Source organism: Myxocyprinus asiaticus, chromosome 23, assembly GCF_019703515.2.
Source record: "Myxocyprinus asiaticus isolate MX2 ecotype Aquarium Trade chromosome 23, UBuf_Myxa_2, whole genome shotgun sequence".
Classification (NCBI taxonomy): Eukaryota; Metazoa; Chordata; class Actinopteri; order Cypriniformes; family Catostomidae; genus Myxocyprinus; species Myxocyprinus asiaticus.
The window spans coordinates 5,350,188-5,372,198 of NC_059366.1; the positions used below are offsets into that span (position 1 = coordinate 5,350,188).

Consider the following 22,011-nt stretch of genomic DNA (forward strand, 5'->3'; position numbering starts at 1 on the left):
AAATATGTTCTTATTTTTCTTTTGTCGTTAATCACTTATGAAAGCTCAATGACTTTCTGCTGTACTACAATGATTAAGAGTTAACAGATTTTGTACAGGGTATCAAATATGTATTCATATAAATATACACTATATCCAAATGTAAACAGTTTTGTCAGCTGTGGGGGAAACAATCTTTCAACATATCAGATGTATTTAATGACATATATCTACCTAATATGCATGTTTAAAAGTTAATAAATAATGCTGTCACTAGCTGAGTGGGGCAAGGTGTGAGCTCACTTCCAAAGGTTAATCAAGTGTTCAATTAAAGTTTTAGAAAGAAATGTTAAATGCACAGAGTTAGTCAGACAATTGATTTTAATAAAAATGCTTCACTCTTAATGGAATCAAACACTTGAACATAAAACAGACATGACATACAGAAAGTTTAAAAGAAAATCTTTTAGAAAAAAATGTAACAAAAATATGCACAAACTTTACAATATACTGTCAACCTCAACTCCTAGCAAGGTAAAATGAGCTTGATTCCCATGTAACACACATGCTGATATACCTGGAATGCACTTTTGGAAAAAAGCATCTGCCTAATGCGTAAATGAAACATTTTGTATAGTAAATCAGATGTGGGATTGTCTTTTCTGGTTCCCCCAAGCAGATTTGCAAGAGCCTTCTTTCGCTGCAGTGTGAAGACACTTGTATTCTCACTACATGCAGTGCACAGGGATGCATGAGTCCTGGAAATTGATACATTCACAAAAAAAAATCACTAAAAAAAACAAACAAATAGAAGCTGAAAGTTTGTTTCTAAAACAATTGTATTAGAAACATTTACTCAAAAGGCAATCACAGTAATGCTGTATGTGTCATCTACTGTATACAAAAAACTGTGGCATTGTTTTGTTGTAACATTCTTTTGCAGACAGAATAATGTGATATGACAGCAGAAACTGTACAGCTTAGGACAGAAACTTTCATACAGAGGAAAAATACACAATTTATGCGATTCTTACGAAACCTGTGAAGAAAATGTCCTGGTCACATCTTTCTCTGACATTTAAAGAATTAAGAAATGATAATCCGTATATAGAAAATAAAATCTAATTTAGGACTATTAAGATTACATTACAAGATTACATTGTTATTTTCATGACATGCATTTACCCCATAATTCTCATTACCGCAATGCAAAAAAAATATATATTTTTTGGCTAATTAAAAAAATATATATTGTTCAACAGCATTTTCTGCAATGCAGTAATAACAAAAAACAAACAAAAAATTGTAATGATGAAAATCATAATTGAAAACATTGGGAATAGTAATGTCCGGGTGAGTTACGGAAATGAGAATTGTGGGGTAAGATGTGCTTAAAAATCTTGAATGCAAAAAATCTTAATGATCCTAAATGTAGGCTTCATTTTCTATATGTAAAATACTATTTCATGGATTTATCTGTATTGATTTGGGGTTAAATATGACCAGGACATCACTGAGTGCACAGAACGGGGGCAGCAGGGGCACAAACCTAAAGGTGCCCTTTTGGTTGTCCAGCTATAGGGGAGAAATTTTAATTAAATTAAAATAAACAAAATCTCGTCATAATCTCACAATAACAGTAATGTGTTATGAGATTTCTTTGTAAATCACGGTCTTATTAAAAAAAATGAAGCAAAGGTGCCTTTAAGAGCACGCGCTACAGCAGATCGGGGGCAGAATCCAATCGCAAGTGATCCTCCCTATGCCCTATACTCACTCCGAACTGCAGAGCCCTTGAAGTGGGTACTCTGAAGGGAACATGGCATTACTGTATTAATGTACTCTTCGCTAACAGTCTTGTGGAAGGGCCCTCTAAGAAAAGATTAATTTTCTCACTTCCGTTTTGAATGAGCTTTTGAGCGGCATCCCCTCCCTCAACAGTGCCCTTCAAGGAAGCAAAAAAAGCTGTTTTGAATTCGCCCCAGAACATTGAAGTGCCGTTACCTCAGATGAGTAACAGGTCTGATAAAAAGTCCACTCCATGTATTATGTTCAAAAGAATAATATATACTCGATTGCTACCGCATTTCCGACATTGAGTACCACTAGTGTAGACAGATTTATTATTTATAATAAGAGCGGTCGCGTCACTTTCAGTGATAGAAAGTGACTTCGTTTAAAGAATATTGACATACTGAAGGAGCTGTCAGGTTCAGCCAAAACCAGTTTTGTTTTGTTGAAACTAATAAGCCATTAGACGAATCACTTTCAGAAAAATATCAATAGGCTACCACAGTACCGCAGCTCCCTATAAGCATATTATGCAATCTACGTAGGGCACCAACTCCTTAGGGGGGCACCATCATACCTAGTGGGCACCAGAAACTCCACCGACTGCCCTTACTCGCATGTTATACGTTATTCAAGGACCCTGTCGCATTCGCGTAACACAGTCTATCGCCTCGCGCGTTTTCATAGCGCCTTCGCACCGTGCACCACGTTACCAGGGCAATGCCATGGTACTGAATGATTGATCATGTTCATATTTCATGATACTGTCATGGTACTCAATAAATACCATGGTTTTACTATGACACATGTCATATACATGGGGTTATCACAGACCATGTTTGAAAATAAATAAACCGTGTTTTACCATGGTGCTTTTTGTGAGAAAGGAAAATAGGCTATTATTTGTGATAATAAAAATTATGTACAGTGTGTATATATATATATATATATATATATAGAAAATGGTTAAATACTCAAAAAGCAAAATAAATTATTTATAAATGATCAGTGCCCTTTTTTTGTCCTTCCGCCCCTGCTAAGGTCTGTGCACATCACTGCAAGATATTTTCTTGACAGGTTTGGCGTGAATCATCTGCCTGTCCTCTACTCTAATGCAAATCATTCTCAAAGTGACAGTATAATCTGATGCGTGAGAGATTTGGATCGGCAATCTACTAGCTCTGAAAAAGCCTCTGCCTACTCTATAAGTGCTCCATGCTGAAACATACACAAGTAAATTGAAAGCAGTGCTGTTACAAGACTTAGATGGCACTTAAGCCCATAGTTATATATCTGAGAGTCAGTGCTCAATTTGAACCCATAGGAAATTCACTTTTAAACCTTTGAAAGAAACGTATGCTATGATCTGTTCATAGTAGTAGAAAGTATACATTAACATTTTAAAATTCATTAATGATACAATATTATATACTGTAACAACAGACCTTTTATACTCAATCTAAAGTGCAAGAGGTGATTGTGACAAAACTAGACAGCTCCCACCATATTCAACAAATAGGTCTACTCTACAAGAGCCAGAAGTCGCACAGCTTGCAGTGTAGACAGTTTGTTGATTTTACTGGGGGCGATTTAGTTTTATCACATTGCGTCGGATTGTTTGCAGCGGTGATTGGGTGTTTAACGCACTCCCCCGCAACTCCAAGCCGGTCAGATTCAGGGGTGTGTGGTCTCACCAATCCTTGTTCCAGGACTTTATACTTTTCAAATTAAGCACTGCTGACAGCAAAGCATGTTTCGTGTTAAGCTACGTGAATACATGTGCGAAATAGTTATAGGACCACGTAACGATCACATGAAATGACGTGAACAGGCTTGTTCAGGTCTGTTTTACACATAATGCATCTGTGGCTTGCAAGGACACATTTTAATTTCGCTGCTCATATTAACAGGTTACAACATTCACAATCAAGCAGTGCCCAGAAATGGGAATGAGAGGAGGTGTTTGATGCGGCGCTGGTTTTACTGGCCGGAAACACATTGGAAATGCACTATAAACCCAATTACTAACACAATCTTTTGCAATGTAGGCTTTTATGAAGCAGCATGTATTTCTAGAGAGCGTTTGAAGAAAAAAAAACATCAGTGTCGGGCTTGATGCAAGTTCCACATGCAATGACAGGTACGCATCCAGATGATTTAAGGACCAATACAAGTTAAGTTCATTCAACAGAATTTGAAAAGAAGAACGATTTTTTTTCGACTTTTAATGCCGTTAACTGAACTTGCATTGAACCCGAAATATTCCTTTAAATGGGCTATATTATCCAAGTTTTGGTTTGGGTTCCATTCTAATTTGATTACAATTTCAATTTAAATATGGTCCTCCTCCTCATAAAAATTTCATGATTATCAAGTTTGTAATATTTGCTCACTCCCGATAACTATTTTATTATTTATGGCCATTATGAAAGGGAAGAGCTCCCACATTAAAAAAAATGTTCCCTTCTTTTTCTATTGACATGCAGTAGAAACACCATTGAAGTCACGCAGCAGTGCCACTCTCGCGCCACAGACGCATTGTGTCAAACAGGCCAAAATTCATGGCAAGACTTTTCAGTTTCAATTACTAAAGTACAGGTGGTCGTGGACCATATCCATGCGTAATTTCCCCAGGACTCATCTCCAGCAGGAATTTGGGACTGTCGTAGTCAGATGACTTGCTGTAGTCTTCAGGCTCCTCAAATTTCACATCCCCTTCAGAAAGGGTAGATGTGTTGTGGTCCACCTCCACTTGTGTGTCAGTAGGGATAATGACTGTGCTGCTGTCTTTCTCAACTGAAGAAATGATGGGGCTTTCGTAAGGCTCTAGTAGGGGTGTGTGACCTTCAGCCGTCGCTGAAGAGAGGGCGGGCTCATCGGGTTGGTTATCGGCGGTAGCTGATCGTGGTGGAGTCACAAAGTTCCGCTGCTTATAGAAAGAAACAAATGGTTAGTCTTGGTACTGCAAACATTTTTGAATCAACATCAAGTCACTGTAGACAGACTTGTCACAAGTACAAAATGCTGCTAGAAGGGCTGTCAAAAGTACCGCTACTTTAGTGCCAAGTCAATACAAAAATTAAAAAGATGTTACAATATCAATCCTTCTGCAGTACCAGTAACAGTGTACTGATTCAATTCGTTACTTCTTGTGGCTTCTTCTTGAGAGTGTTTACGGTAATGCAGATACATGTCTGAACCGGATAAATGCAATAAAAAAATTTGGTGAGGTATTATGTAAACACAGTCAGTTCTAAACTGAATGTAAACAAAGGGACAAAATAAAACAAAAATGGATCTGTATAAATATATTGGATCTGTGCATTAGGACTTGCTGTGTAAGGGTGATTCTTCAAATTGGGGCACTTTCATGTCCAAGTGTTGTTTTCTATTAAAACTATTTAAAAGATTTTTTTTTTTTTCTTTTTGTTATATGAAGATCTTGTTAAAACCGAACCATCCAGACACAAGCAGACAGCACTGAAGCAAGCCCATTAAAATCATTTATTATCAGTCCCATATTCTCAGTGAAGAATTTAGACTGTTGCCTTCATTTAGTAGGCCGAACTGTTTTAGAAATTCTTTCGTGCCTACCACAGTTAGACTTGATACTCCTGTTAGGCCTCCCTAAAAAAACCTTCAAGCACTGTTTCCTAATTTGAATTTTTGTTCTATTATTTTCATTTGTTCCAGTCTTTGTAATTTGTTTCTTTCTTTTTATTATATTAATAATTAATAGTACACAGTAATTGTCTAGAATAAATGACTTAAGAACTTGAAACAATGTTTACTTAGGCCACATCCACACATATCTGTTTATATTTGAAACATCTCTTTCTGTTTCCTAACGTCATCGTTTTCCAAAGTATGCGGTTATGGCGAGCGTTTTCGAAAGTGCATTCCAGTGTGGATGAGAAGCATAAATGTAGCAAAATCTATATGTTTTCAAATGAAAACATTAGTGCGGACGTGGCCTTAATGAATTAAAATTAGTATTTGTCTTGCTGTAGTATCGAAACTGGTATATAGTCGTGAAATTTCACTAGTAAAAGACTAACAAACCAACAACCCTGGTACAGCTCATGACAACCCTACGTGCTACATAAAAGCCTTAAGGATATAAAATGAAATTTAAAGGACAAACCAAATTTTTGGGAATTTGGGGAATTCTGGACCACTTCTTGCAGAGTATCCACACAAAACCCCCAGCAATGAAGAGCAACACAACAACAACTCCTACTACAGCCATGATGTAGCTTGTCTTGTCTACAGGACAGAAGAGTCAAGAACATATCTCAATACAGCAATCTAGTGTAGTATTGGCAAAATGTTAAAATTACAATACAAAAATGTGAGCTTTATTAGGGGAAGGTGTATACATAGTATATACTGTATGTAATAAAGATTGCACACAAAGATCAATTTATAGCAATGGAATATTTTAGTTAGCAACAGATGTTGACTATATTATAATATTTTATCCCTATCAATAATAATAATTAAAAAAAGCTTAATTTGAATTCAGGCTTGGAAATAATAAAAAAATTTCCTGATATTTCCATGGTCATGGAATCATGGTAAATCATAGAGCGCAACAGCTCTGTTCCAAAACTCCCACAATGCATTACAACAAATTCAGTAAGAAAACAAAATCCATCGGACGAGGTGATATCTGAGAATGAGTATAAACAAAACAGTTAAATGGGTCATTTGCAAATGAGGTCGTCAGAGATCATTTAAATTAGAAATATTTAAAAAATTTTAGTTTAAAACACACGTGACAAGTTCGTAGCAATTTAATATGTGTCCAATTTGGTTTAATAATTTTTTGAAAAATATGTTGTATTTTCTATAAAACATTTTTTTTACTTTAAAACAATAAAAATTTAATATGGTGTAACCATCAAGTAAAAGGTATAACAAAAATATTTTGCACCTTGAATACATGAGTGTACACAAAGTAATTAAGTTATTTACATTTTTTTTTTTTAACAAATATCATTAATTTTTTAGTCAAGAAAATAAAGTTTACTAAGGGTTACTCCACATACTTTGTGTGAGGTTTCTGTTTTATGCTAATTCGAGAATCGCAACGTTAGGTTAACACAGGGTTGTCCTCGTTCCCGTATCACCAGAGCCAGGACGTCCTGTATTTTAGCCGAAATCAAGACATCTCATTCGGGATGCCTGTTGTCCCATATTTGGCAAAACATTCTCTACTGAAGCGTTAGCAACCCTAGCTTAGCAATATGCTAATGTCAAAATCTATTCAAATCAATAGTGAGTAGTTTCCTGGCGCTACATTAGGGGTAATATTTGTATGTCGCTTTGTGTTGCAGCCTATGCAGAGCGTTCCAAATCAGTCACTTATGAGGAGAGATTGAGAAATTGCGGCGGAAATTCGCTTTTGGTGTGAAAGGACCTTTAGAAGACATTTGCCTATGTAATCTGCAATAGTGGCTTTCTAGGTTTTGGAACAGAGCTTGTGAGTGTGTATACTTCAGAGAATAACATACTAGTTATCACACACTGCCTAAAACAAATGTTTACTTGGAGTATTCATAGTAACATAACTACTGCAAGACAGCTGCATTGCATAAACACAAACAAAACTATACATGGACAAAATGGACTCATGAAGTTTGCACGAAGTAGTTGGGCAGAATAAATTAATTCTAGACAGTCCTTTGACAGCAGGTGAAGTGTGAAAGCATTATGGTCTTACCAGACTCAACAGGCATGTGAGAGATACAAACATTTCTGTAGGTATTTGTAGGTATCCCAGCAATCATCGCTACAAACTGTAACTCAATGCACTGGCCAGCAAAGCTCTGATTAAGGTGGATTTCTGCAGTGCACAGCTCTTCATCATCAAAACATTCATTTGTACTCTCTTGCTGTGGAAGGAGGAAGTTTGGAAAAAAAAAAAAAAAAAAAAAAAACGAAATGTGTACATTTTTAAAAAAATATATTTTAAAAATACTACTCTGCCGTTACTATTTCTTTGTTTACAAGTTTAGCAATAAGCAAAAACCAAATTTTTTTACATGTAATTTTAGGCCTAAACTGTAAATGATCAGACTTTGTGTTTTAGTATTTATTAACAACAATTACAGAACATGATCAATCTTTTAAACACTTGCAATTTAAACTAAAAATAACATTTATTATAATGGGTTTGTATGACTTTCATTATTTTTAAATGTCACTTCTATACACGCTATTTAGTGAGAAATGACGGCAATGTTTGTCATTACATTTGGCAAACACTGCTCTGTTTGAATAAATGTTGTGGGTGAGCACTATTTGTGACTGCTTGCACATTTCAGAATTTCTACTCATTTTCAGATGAATGAAAAGAGAAATAGTTCCTATTCCACACAACTATTTGCTAATGCAGTTCATTATTTCACTATGCATTCACTTTCATGCTAGATAAATATTAAAACACTAAATTTCTCCCAATTTGGAATACCCAATTCCCACTACTTAGTAGGTCCTCGTGGTGGCACGGTTACTCACCTCAATCCGGGTGGCGGAGGACAAGTCCCAGTTGCCGCCGCTTCTGAGACCGTCAATCTGCGCATCTTATCACGTGGCTCATTGTGTATGACACCGCGGAGACTCACAGCATGTGGAGACTCATGCTACTCTCCACAATCCACACACAACTTACCACACGCCCCATTGAGAGCGAGAGCCACTAATCGTGACCACGAGGAGGTTACCCCATGTGACTCTACCCTCCCTAGCAACCGGGCCAATTTGGTTGCTTAGGACACCTGGCTGGAGTCACTCAGCACGCCCTGGACTCCAGGGGTGGTAGTCAGCGTCAATACTCGCTGAGCTACCCAGGCCCCCCAAAACACTCAATTTTAATGAACGGATTGATCCTCTCAACACAATCTCAGTATCAGAATTACCAGTACTTCATGATCGATTTGCCCATGACCTACCTGATCATGCGTGACTTTGTATAAAAAGTCTTCCTTTAGAATGTCCAATTTATAAAAGTAATAAGGGTGCAGAAAGGACACCTCAATCACATCTTTATGAACGGACATATTAACATCTGGAAAGTCCACAGAGCCTGCAAGTAAATAATGCATATGAGAAAAAGCAAAAATTATACAACTTGTAAGAGGCTGCGACAAATGAATTCCAACACATGTCCACACTAATATTTTTCGGTTGAAAACACATTGATTTCAAAACATTTAAGTTACATTAATCATCAACAAAGGAACAGCATTTTCCTTCACCAAATATAGAGACTTTTGAAAAGGCTCCTTAGTAACGCATACATACTTTGCAAAAACAATGGAAACGGAAAATGCATTAGTGTCATGACACTCAGCAGCACGTGATTTGTTTTCTATTCGCAGTGCATGATACAATTTGACACATCTTTAATGTGTAAAGCCTATATGGTTAAATAGATGCTAGAAAGATAAGACCAATCAGAATGCTGTATGCTAATAATACTATGACATCATTCCCGTAAATCAGATTTTCAATGGTGAACATTTTACCAATGCAAGTCAAAAGGAGATTTTCTATCAGCTCTGCTGCATATTCTGGATGCTGCCTGCAATTTTTTATGGCCAAATCTAATGGCTCACAATACATACATAGATATAACTGCAAAATATTACTCTCATTTTACATAAATCCCACACACACACACACACACAAACAAAAAGATTCCAATCATTTATAAATAATATTGTATACGTTTACAATCCTATGATGAGCTCAACTTTGAAAGTCTGTGATTCAGGCTCTGCTTGCTCCATGTCCCTGCAAAAAGTGTTCATTCATTCCACTGCATGGCAGAAAGTACTAGGAAATTTTCCTCTATCACCTTCCATCATGATATATAAATCTAAAATGCAGGTGGCGCTCTAATTCAGCTGAGCACTCGCATTGTGCTTGTCCATAGACATGGTCTATTTTGTGATCCAACGCACCTTCCCCACTGCTTGTTGAATATTTCGGCCTCTGAGTGGACTAAAAGCTTAATCTAGGTGTTGTTGGAAAGCGGAGTATAATATGTCATCGTAGACAAATGACAAAGCATTAAATCTTATTGGTCGTTGCATTCATCAGCGAATGAAAAAAAGGCAAATCAACACGCTCACCGAAAACATGTCTGAATGTTTGTCCCCTGTGTAAACAGTTCCACAGGAACACATATATTCGCACAGTTATTTTTGGTGTAAAGTATGAGCAATAGTAAAAGTGATGTTTCACTATTAGAAAACAATACTAGAAATGAAAGCGCAGTGCTGTCTTGCAATCACCGTAATTACACCAAAGATCATTGCAGAACTCAGTATAGTATTATATGATTAACTACTCAGACAACTTACATTTGTGTGTGTCAGCATTATAGAAGTCATGACTGTAGGTAAATTCAGTGGTGACATATCCTGATTTCTCTTGTCCATCATGTGCTGTTACAGTCACTACATAATTATCAGCAGGGTCACTGGTATACTCGCTGATGTTCAAGTGCGTCTGAGATGTTTCCACTGTTTGGGAATCTCTAGAGATAAATTATATAGAAAGAATATCTAGTTATTAAAGGCAAAGTTCTCAAAAGAATGTCCACGTGGCTCTTTTGACTGGAACTAACTGTGCATTAAATGGTTTTAACACATAGAATTGAGTATTCAAATAGACAATGGCATAAGCATTATATGTTATATTACAGAATTTATGATTATGTGATAAAGTGCTTGCTTACCTTACATAGGGTTTGACCATTACAATGAATTTCAGTGTTTCAGCTGGTTTACTGTAGTTCCAGTAAAGCATATTAACAAAGTTGTGACAATCAACACTGATGTTTGTTGGAGGGTGAACTGTGAAGAAATAAATAATAATGCTGGTTAAATTCAGTAATCTGGTAACCTCATAAATTTACAAACATAAAGTTAATTTGAGTTTCTTCTAGTTCATTTCTTTCCATATTGCTTAATGAGTACTAATATACTTGGTCATGACGTAATTTCTTTCATAGATTTCCAGCCTCATCTCAATAATATACGTTAATATTTGTAACATTTAAAGGTACATATTTGTATGTTTGGATAGACACTAAAACTTACAACATGGACATTTGAAAGCATCTAAAACGTATACTTTTTTTAACGTATTTGCAGTTTTAGAAACGTTAAATAATGATGAATACATTACAACTATATTTGAATACACAAATTTATTATATAATATTTTAAATCCCTTATCCCTACCCCAACCTCTAAACATAACCACCTTTCAGCAATATAAAAACATACGGGGGCCTGGGTAGCTCATCGAGTATTAACGCTGACTACCACCCCTGGAGTCGCGAGTTCGAATCCAGGGCATGCTGAGTGACTCCAGCCAGGTCTCCTAAGCAGCCAAATTGGCCCAGTTGCTAGGGAGGGTAGAGTCACATGGGGTAACCTCCTCGTGGTCGCTACAATGTGGTTTGCTCTCGGTGAGGCACTTGGTGAGTTGTGCGTGAATGCGGTGGAGAATAGCGTGAAACCTCCACACATGCTATGTCTCTGCGGTAACGCGCTCAACAAGCCACGTAATAAGATAACTAGGTTGACGATCTCAGACGCGGAGGCAACTGAGATTCATCCTCCGCCACCCGGATTGAGGCGAGTCACTACGCCACCACAAGGACTTGGAGCGCATTGGGAATTGGGCATTCCAAATTGGGGAGAAAAAAAAAATAAAATAAAAATTATTAAAAACATGTAACAAGTAGATTAATGTACAGTAGCAATAATTTGTTACAATATATTAATTTATATATATTTTATAGCTGCTAATCCCACACCTACTCCTAAACCTAACCATTTCTAAAGCTTATAAAACACATAACAGGCAGGAAAATTTTAAATCACAAATTTATTCAGAAAAATCCGATGTGCTCCCTGACGGCATACAATAGCATTGTGTGAGGAGAGTGAAATGTAAGTTATTAATTGCTGTAAATCTTCTCCTGATGCACTCCACAAAGGTGCTGTCATATCTCATTCAAACATATACATCGCAGAATACGGCATGTCACAAACGGTCACGAGACACTTGAGAGCCAATGAGCATTCAACATCACTACTGTAAAACTGCTTGTCGTAATGCTTCTTGAGGCGGCAATTTTTGATTTTTGAAAACAAAACCAACGTGTGTTGATGGTTACAGCGGGTGCGAAGGCTCTGCGGCAAATGGGGACGGAGATCATTGAATATAAGGCTTGAATTTGGCTCTGTTCTTCACAGAAAGCAGTTTGAAGATTTGGATTATAGCTAATTAATGTATGGATTAAATGTATTATTGTTTTATGGTGCTTTTTGTGGTTTATTTAGTTTTTTGGCATATTCTGAAAACTCTGTGTCCCATGGCAAACAAAAATTAAAGGCTTAATAAATGATTAAACGATTACAGAGTTTTTATTGATTTTAACATTAAGTTTAGTCTTGGTTAAAGTGATATAATCCTTTAAAATATTGTATAAGGCCTTGTGTCCACCAAAGTGTTTTTTTCCTGAGGCCAGTGTATTTTTTCAATTGTTTGCAATGGGAGTGCCGCGTATTTAAAAAAGCCAGCAGCGTGATGAGGCACAGAGCGTCTATTCCATACTGAGAGCTGCATGCTTGCTGTTTTTTCTGGTCGCTGAGAGTTGAAAAATGTTCAACTTTGTGTAAAACACAATGCTCGTCACTATAACTTTTTCCCAGCTGTCCAATCACAGTGGAGGAGGGGCAGGACAAATACCGCACTGACCAACCGTTACATCCTACTTGTACAACGACTGAAAAACAATGGAGGAGAAGTTTGGTGGTCTCCGAGTATTCGTGTCTGTACCAGATGACATTCCTGGTCTACCACAATATTAATATGAAAAATAATGCTTCAGCATTCCCTTCATCCAGAGCAAGTACTCTACCTTGTGCCGACATTTTTACATTCAGTAATTGTTGATAACAAACTATCTACGAAATTAGGTACTTGCAACACATTATTTCCAGAGATATTCCATATCATAGAAACCAAAGCGTCTCAGCTGAAAAAACGCTTTTTTCACACAGAAATGAAACCATTAAAATTTCATATTTTTATGTAAATTGCATTAAATCATTAAATAAATGTGATGGCATTTAACTAATCTCATCGATTATAAATTAATTAACTGATGAATTCTATGAATTATTAAATATTAATCAATTCAAACAGTACACGTAAACATATGTACATTTCTATAGGTATTAATACGTAAAATAATGATGTTTAGATGCTGTCAATACATCAATATTGTACATTTTGGTGTCTATGCAAACGTAAGGGAATGTGCAGTTGAAGTCAGAAGTTTACATACACCTTAGCCAAATACATTTGAACTCTGTTTATGACGCTCCACCCCCATGCTTCATGGTTGGGATGGTGTTCTTCGGCTTGCAAGCCTCACCCTTTTTCCTCCAAACATAACAATGGTAATTATGGCCAAATAGTTACATTTTTGTTTTATTAGACCTGAGGACATTTCTCCAAATAGTAAGATCTTTGTCCCCATGTGCACTTGCAAACTGTTTTTTTTATTTATTTTTTTTTATGGCGGTTTTAGAGCAGTGGCTTCTTCCTTGCTGAGGAGCCTTTCAGGTTATGTCGATATAGGACTTGTTTTACTGTGGATATAGATACCTGTCTACCGGTTTCCTCCAGCATCTTCACAAGGTCCTTTGCTGTTGTTCTGGGATTGATTTGCACTTTTTGCACCAAACTACTTTCATCTCTAGGAGACAGAATGCATCTCCTTCCTGAGCGGTATAATGGCTGCGTTGTCCCATGGTGTTTATACTTACATACTATTGTTTGTATAGATGAACATGGTACCTTCAGGCATTTGGAAATTGGTCCCAAGGATAAACCAGACTTGTGGAGGTCCACAATTGTTTTTCTGAGGTCTTGGCTGATTTGTTTTTTTTTTTTTGTTTTCTTTCATGATTTCAAGCAAAGAGGCACTGAGTTTGAAGGTAGGCCTTAAAATACATCCACAAGTACACCTCCTATCAGAAGCTAATTGTCTAAAGGCTTGACATCATTTTCTGGAATTTTCCAAGCTGCTTAAAAGGTACACTTAACTACAGTTTGCTAATATTAAATCTGTGGACTGGTTAAAAATTTGTTTTAATGACTTCAACCTAAGTGCATGTAAACTTCTGACTTCAACTGTATGTTTGCTAGAACCAAACTTTACGTAAGAATACATAAGAATTCTCATGAGATCACGTTGAGATTTCATAATTTTGGATTATCAAGATTTTGATTTTTGCTCATACAATTTGTCAAAAGTTTGGACACACTTGACTGAATTGAATTTGTTTCTAAAGATCAAATGTTTAAAGACAAATATGAATTGCAGCTACATATGAATGTTTATACATAAAATAATAATTAAGAAAGAAATGAGTGTCTTGAGTGAATGTGGCCTACTGCTGTATGTTAAAAGAAGCAAGATTTGAGTTTTATATAAATAGGTCTTAGAGACAATACATGGTTGTTTTTAAATGTTTTTTTCAAATGGTGAATTAATCAACCATCACAACAACCTGTAATAAGTTATTTTGGGTCATTTTGGACAAAGGAAGTGGTTTCTAGTTTGTGTTATAAATCTACACCGGATATGCAAGTCTTGCTCAGCAAAGACTTGAAACACATTTTGAGGCATTAGACTCATGGTGGGTTGAAAGTGGGGATGGGACATAAATATTCAATATTATTTTGTATTTCTTCAATGTATTGACCTTTTACTTGTTTTAAAATGTTTTTGTAAAACATTTAGGGTACAACGGGGCTAAAGGCTCCGCAGTGTAAAAGGCTCCATTGATTTTATTTTCTCCCAAAACACTAAATAGCAACAAAAACCACCACAGAACTTTCCTAAACACCTGTTTGATGCTATACACTGCAAAATTTTCCTGATCTGAGATCATTGTGTGTGGTGTCTATAGGTTGATTTTGAGGCACTTTTATCTAATTTTACCTAATTTTTATTTTTTTGTATGTTGCAATTTTATGTAGCTAATCCGTGAAATTAACATTTCATTTGAGACTAAATAATAATTTTCAGTTTTGTTTAAGGTCATTAAATCAAACATTTTTCAATAACTGTCCAATAAGGGAAGGATAGTATTTGGACATTTATTATGACGTGAATATTTTGCCTAAAGCTTCACTTTCCAAATAAACAGTTTGCGACACGGACGTCTGAAATCTCATCTCTTTACACTGCCCTTTGAGTCTGACAAATTAAATGTAGGACACAGTTTTGGAGTGTTTGCATTTTGTGTTTTAGATTACTGGTGTTTGTGTTAATTTTTTAAATGTTACGTTTTAAATGTTATTACACTTTGTTCAACTCTGTTGTTTTAAATGAGATATAAATAAAGCTGAGTTGAGATTAAAGTGCAAATGCTGTGATTTTAATTATATATAGTTTACATGTGCTGCGTGGTTCAACTTCACAGTAGATTAGTGCTCTGCTCTGTCATCTGATACAACGTGTTGTGAATGATTCTCAATATCTGTGGAGTTTCCAGTGGATGAGCGGTCGGATTTATACAAAGTACACATCTCTTCTACACTAGGAGGATTGCAGCCTTTAGCGGTTTATTAAATCACACTAGGACATTTCACAATTTTGATTAATTGTCCATTTGAGTGTAAGGAGTAACAGAGCATGTGCTAAAAATGAGCATTTTAAAGCTGTGGTATGTCAGTCATATTGCGTGATGGTACCGGATTGAGTCGGTTCTCGGTACTACCGGTATTGTAGAAACACTTGTATCGTTACATCTTTTTTATTTTAGACTTGGTACTGAAGAACCAGTACTTTTGACAACACTAGCGTAGGCCTAAGGTGTTTATTGTGCTTAACATAAGTACATGGTTATACGTGAATAAATCCCCAAGTTTACATATACTGTACATTGGAGCAGTCTGTAATTCGCTTGTGGCATTAAACAAAATGAAACTAACCTTAGCACATGGGGAAGTTAAATGGGAAGAAATGATCAATCATGTCACAGTTGAGTAAAACTCTTAACCCGGTTTCTGCATTGTAATTTTCAGGAAGAATGAACAAGACTATCAATGAAAATCAAATAAAACAACACAGACCTTGAAAAAGTTATGAATACTTAGAGAAGTTAAATTTAGAAAGCAGAAACAATTTATTTGCATGCAAGAGGAAGCCTACTGTTGCTAAAACTCTGACATTTAGTTTTGATGTGAGGATATGAAAGAGAACGTGAATTCTAGCCACAGCAATCACAGAGATCACATGCCAGCATTGCACAATTGCTCAATCTTATTTTTTACTTAAAAACATCATTCTTTTGGAGTTTGCTAGTTTGAATCCCAGGGCGTGCTGAGTGACTCCAGCCAGATCTCCTAAGCTTCCAAATTGGCCCGGTTGCTAGGGAGGGTAGAGTCACATGGGATAAACTCCTCGTGGTCTATAATGTGGTTCGTTCTCAGTGGGGCGCGTGGTGAGTTGAGCATGGTTGCCGCAGTGGATGGCGTGAAGCCTCCACACACGCTATGTCTCTGTGGCAGCGCGCTCAACAAGCCACGTGACAAGATGCGCGGGTTGACGGTCTCAGACGTGGAGGCAACTGGGGTTCGTCCTCCGCCACCTGGACTGAGGCGAATCACTACGCCACCACGAGGACTTAAAAACCACATTGGGAATTAGGCATTCCAAATAAAATAAAAAAAATAAAAAAAAAACAATTCTTTTGGCTGAAAGAACTGTTTTATTTGTGTGCCTTGATGCGTGTAGGCATATTCTCTTTTCTCACACTTCCAACGATAACGCTCCTCTTAATAGACAAAATACTTTTGTTCTCAAAAAAAAAAAAACAAACAAACAAAAAAAAAAAACAATTTTGTTCAAGGTGATTATATAAAAGAAATTCAATAACTATCCAGTAAGTGAAAGGATAGTATTTGGGGTAAAAAGCCCCCTGTTGCAGGAGCTAAAGGCCCCTATTAAACACATTGTTTCTTAAATGGGGTGAATAGATTTATGAAAAATGTTCAAACTGGGCTCACATTGATTCATCCAATCATTATAGAGATTAGTTTGTTTATAGAATACTTGAGATGATATAAAATGCCAAATGTGTTTGAAATTAACAGGAAATGAAGCACCCTTTTCTGAAGTAGTTATTTTGAGGAAGCATCATCTTAACTGGTTACTCAAAAAAGTATCTTGCTGTCTCAAAAGTATTTGCATAAGTTGACAAATTGCGCCCTACAACTACTGCCCTGGTATCAACACTATATCAGTATAACACCCTTCAGGGCCTTTTACCCCAAGTGAGGGAGCCTTTTACCCCAACCTTCTATTGTTATTTCTTTTCACACAAATTGTTGCTCCATTAATATTCAATACAAATTGATTCATTTTTTTCAATCTTGAGACACTTTGTGCCCAGAAAAATGCAAATTCTCCTTTAGGTGTGCCTTTAGCACCATTGTACCCTACTTCTATTCCTCACAGCCTTGTTTTCATTTGCGTCAAATTAAATATGGTTGCCTATCCACACTAAGGTCCACAGTATCAAAATATTTATTAAATATCAAAACGGACAGTTCAGACTCTAAATTCTGACTGGATGAGGCGTGTTGTAAAATATCAATTACTGCACATATGTGATTGCACATTTTGACTCACTGTAACCCAGATTTTTGCTTCTTCGAAGGAAGACGAGTCAAAAATGTACACCATAAATGCTGTCTTTGAGCTTAAATTGTATTGAACCAGGAATATTCCTTTAATAAGCCTTAGCTTGAATTATGTTTATGCGGTTTCATCATGCTGTTATGATTTTACACTGAAGCAACACAGACACTGCATTTAACAAAAAATGCCTGCGGTTTGAACCCACGCTGATGAGATCTCTGTAACCACGTGTGATCACTCGCACACGTTCACATTTTCACACTTCCTCAGACCAGATCTAGCTGTGGTTTTACTGTGAGACAAGTGTGAAAACAAAACTCATACTGTACATGCCATAACAAATTCTGCCCAAAACAGAACCAGTACATGAGTGTAAACAAAGAACAGGGAGAGACATTAAGACCTAAGTGAAAGAACAGAAAAACAGGAAGATGCACGCATACAAAGGGTGTGACTTCCAAAGGAGAAAAGGCTGCACCTACAGCATATACAGTTGATCATTAAAACTCATTTAACCACTCTACAGATTTAATATCGGCAAACTATAGTTTTGCCAAGTCGTTTAGTACATCTACTTCGTGCACGACACAAGTCATTTTTACAATAACTGTTTACAGACAGATTTTTAATGTTTAACTGATTGTCACAATTCCAGTGGGTCAGAAGTAGGGATGCACCGATCCGATACCTGGATCGGTATTGGCTCCGATACTGAAGCTTTTAGACAGATCGGGTATCGGTCCGACGGGCCCGATCCAAAGCCGATACTGTGCGTTATTCATGTTACTGTCAAGCTTAAAAAACGACATGAAAGAACCATAAACACAATTAAAGTAGTTCATATGACTCGTGCATTTTATTCAAAGCCACTTGAAGACGTGCAATAGCTCTGTGAATCACAAAAGGCTGTGTTTAATAAGTAAATATATAAAATGCACGTGCAGCTCAGCACGTCAGTGAATGGCGCTGCTCTGTTTACACACACTCATGGCTATTTTTAGCCTCCACAGCGGTGCTGATAGGATAATTGGCTAATTAGAATCAATTGGAGGTGTACCTGTGGGTGTATTTTAAGGTCTACCTTCAAGCTCAGTGACTCTTTGCTTGACATCATGGGAAAATTAAAAGAAATCACAAGACCTCAGAAAAAAAGTGGACTGCTACAAGTCCGATTAATCTTTGGGAGCAATTCCAAATGCCTGAAGGTACCATGTTCATCTGTACAAATAATAGTATGCAAGTATAAACACCATGGGACAACACAGCCATCATACTCTTAAGGAAGGAGACGCATTCTGTCTCCTAGAGATGAACGTAGTTTGGTGTAAAAGCGCCAATCATTCCCAGAACAACAGCAAAGGACCTTGTGAAGATGCTGGAGGAAACAGGTAGACAAGTATGTATATCCATAACCTGAAAGGCTGTTCAGCAAGGAAGCCACTGTTCCAAAACTGCCATAAAAAAGCCAGACTACAGTTTGCAAGTGCACATGGGGACAAATATCTTGCTTTTGGAGAAATATCCTCTGGTCTGATGAAACAAAAACTGAACTGTTTGGCCATAATGACCATCGTTATGTTTGGAGGAAAAAAGGTGAAGGCCGAAGAACACCATCCCCAACCGTGAAGCATGGGGGTGGCAGCATCATGTTGTGGGGGTGCTTTGCTGCAGGAGGGACTGGTGCACTTCACAAAATAGATGGCATCATGAGGAAGAAAATTTATGTGGATATATTGAAGCAACATCTCAAGACATCAGCCAGGATGTTAAAGCTCTGTCGCAAATGGGTCTTCCAAATGGACAATGACCCCAAGCGTACCTCCAAAGTTGTGACAAAATGGCTTAAGGACAACGAAGTCAGGGTATTGGAGTGGCCATCACAAAGCCCTGACCTCAATCCGATAGAAAATTTGTGGGCAGAACTAAAAAAAAACTGTGCGGGCAAGGAGGCCTACAAACCTGACTCGGTTACACCAGTTCTGTCTGGAGGAATTGGCCAAAATTCAAGCAACTTATTGTGAGTAACTTATTTTACATTCTTAAAATAAAGTAGTGATCCTAACTGACCTTAGACAGGGAATGTTTTCTATGATTATATGTCAGGAATTATGAAAAACTGAGTTTAAATGTAAACTTCTGACTTCAACTGTAAATCAAAAAAGAAACTATAACCACCCATTTTCAGCAGCCTTGGTTCATTATTTAAAGTTGAAATAAAACAGACTCGTGACTTGGGTTAGGCTCAGAGCTCATGCTAGGTTCATGATGGAAGGTTTATGTTATGTTAAAAATAATTTAGGGATTTTACCTCCAGGACCCAGTTGCAAGAAACCCCTTGAAAAACCCTAGTTATAATAGTAAGTGTGTTGTCACTACAGGTTTTCTTAATTTAAGGGGTTTCTTGCATGCAGTTGCTAAACCTTACTAAAGTACGTCACTCTACATTAAAAACAGGGATACATTCTACCCCCCTATTGCAAATCAATCCCAATCATTTCAACAGAAATCAAATATCTACAATCTCTGTATACCTGTTAAATAAAACCCAAATGCAAATGTAGCTGCAAGCCATGAAGTCTTACCATAAGAAAAAAGAAATAAGCAGTGCACAAAAGTGGCCTGTGCCTGCAAGTAACACTTTATAATAACATTGATACATTATGTAATGCTTAGCAGATCATTTTAATTACATGTATTCATTTAGTTGTCATGAAACTGTGCTTAATGTGTTTTTATTACATATTTATCTTTAAATGTAGCCTATATGAACTATGGATCTGTAAAGCAATGTTTATACCATCTGTGAATGATTGTTGTTATGTCATTGTATCTTTGATTTATTTTTCCAACATTAAACTTTATGATCTGCATTCGCACTGTTGTTCGTGCTGCTGTTTACCAGGAGAGAGCAACTGAAGTGATTGTCAAAGAAACCGCTGCTCAAACACGCTCTTCAATATCACAATATCTTTATTTTTAAGTACCAACATTCAAATAATCACAGAAGTCCTGGGACTTGTAAAGCTTGTAAAGGGTAAAGCTGTTACCATTTGATGTGGCAAAGTTTTTTGACATCAAAAGAAGAATGTAATAAGTGACTAGTTAGTTTGTGCCTTATCCCAGTTCGACTGGCACTCATTTTCACCATGCAGCAATGTAAACAACATGACAGCGCACATACGAGTAATTGCATTCGCAATGGCATCTTATCAAACATTATAAACGTGTTTAAATCACATTTCAACAAACTGTCCTCCAATGCATCTGCTGTGAATTAAGTAATTCACGGTGGGGAATCAATCAGTACAGTTTGAACGTATGCGCGAAAAGGTCAAGCGTTAAATTGAGTCACTATGTACTACTGCTATTGTTTTGAATTAAGCCAAAGGCATTTTCCTTTAATTAATATTCCAGAGATGAATGTCAGTCATATGTGTTTGCCCCACCAGAACTGATGTTCTCGTTCAATTTAGAGGAAAAAAAAAATGAAAGGAAAAAACGAGGGGAATCTTTTCCATGTTGCTTTGCTGATTCGCCTATCAGGAGTTTTTTTTTTTTTTTTTTTTGGGGAATCTTAAACAAATCGAATTCTTGTTCTTTCTACATTCAGTGAACTTCCCACTCTTTTGACCAAGAGTCGTTCGTGATAACTATTTTTTATAAATCACGAGAATGTGAGAATGCACGTACAAAGAACTCACTGATGAAATATTTTAGAGCTGACAAGAGCATTTAATGTTCACTTTAGAAATACCCATGTGCTCTTAATTATATTAATTTCTTTTACAGATTTTAATTTTCCAGGCCTTGATATTATAACTCGAAAATTCCCCGACGTTTCTGTGAAGTTTTTTGTTTGTTGTAGAAATGCATGGGAGCTCTGGCCTGTTAACAGAAATTATCCACGCATTAAAATAAATAAATAAACAGATCAAGACATCTAATCAGCGACATTGTGGACTATTATTATTTTGAGATTTAATACCACGTGTCAAATCTAATGTGCACACACGCACTCCCGAACAAACGGATCCATGTTACACACCGTTAGCATGTAAGCTTTGACGACATGATACTCACCAAAACCACAGACACTTTGACACAGGAACGCGAAAAACAGCAACATCGTAAATACTGGATCCTTTGACATTGTGATAAGCCGGGTTTCCAAAGCTCGACGGTCCGATTTCAGAAAAGTTGTTTTTCTCCGAACCGCATTTCCTGTCTCGTCTTTGTGTTCTTGCGTCTCCGTGTCCTCACTTCAACTGGACTGTGCCTGAAGGGTTGCCAAATATTCATTTTAGCCGCGACACAACAATCAAATGACCAGCCCACGCACTGATTCATATATACTGAAATGCCAATTGTTCTTATTTCATGTTAATAGATATGTTTGTAAATATATGAATTCTTACGTTCTGAGACGAGCGCTTATATTTTGATATTAATTTTCGAACGCGATCTGGCAACCCGCTGAAATGAAAGCTCTGGTG

At 36.8% G+C, this 22,011-nt stretch overlaps 1 protein-coding gene across 1 annotated transcript; it reads right to left on the minus strand.

The window, feature by feature from the left end:
- Positions 1-341: 341 nt before the first annotated feature.
- On the minus strand, positions 342-21,809 carry LOC127413624 (interferon gamma receptor 1-like). Its single transcript, XM_051650904.1, has 7 exons — positions 21,599-21,809; positions 10,520-10,637; positions 10,143-10,318; positions 8,727-8,860; positions 7,496-7,667; positions 5,915-6,036; positions 342-4,696 (listed from the first exon to the last, which is right to left on the minus strand). The coding sequence occupies exons 1-7, from the start codon at positions 21,666-21,668 to the stop codon at positions 4,358-4,360; spliced, it is 1,131 nt and encodes a 376-aa protein (XP_051506864.1). The 5' UTR covers positions 21,669-21,809; the 3' UTR covers positions 342-4,357.
- Between the last annotated feature and the right edge of the window lie 202 nt (positions 21,810-22,011).

Coding starts and splice junctions, on each gene's coding strand:
- LOC127413624 (XM_051650904.1), bottom strand. CDS start 21,668: ATGTCAAAGGATCCAGTATTTACGATGTTGCTGTTTTTCGCGTTCCTG. Junction 7,668..8,726: donor ACAAAGTCACGCATGATCAG/GTAGGTCATGGG, acceptor CTCCTTCCACAG/CAAGAGAGTACAAATGAATG. Junction 4,697..5,914: donor CCCAAATTCCCAAAAATTTG/GTTTGTCCTTTA, acceptor TTCTATAAGCAG/CGGAACTTTGTGACTCCACC.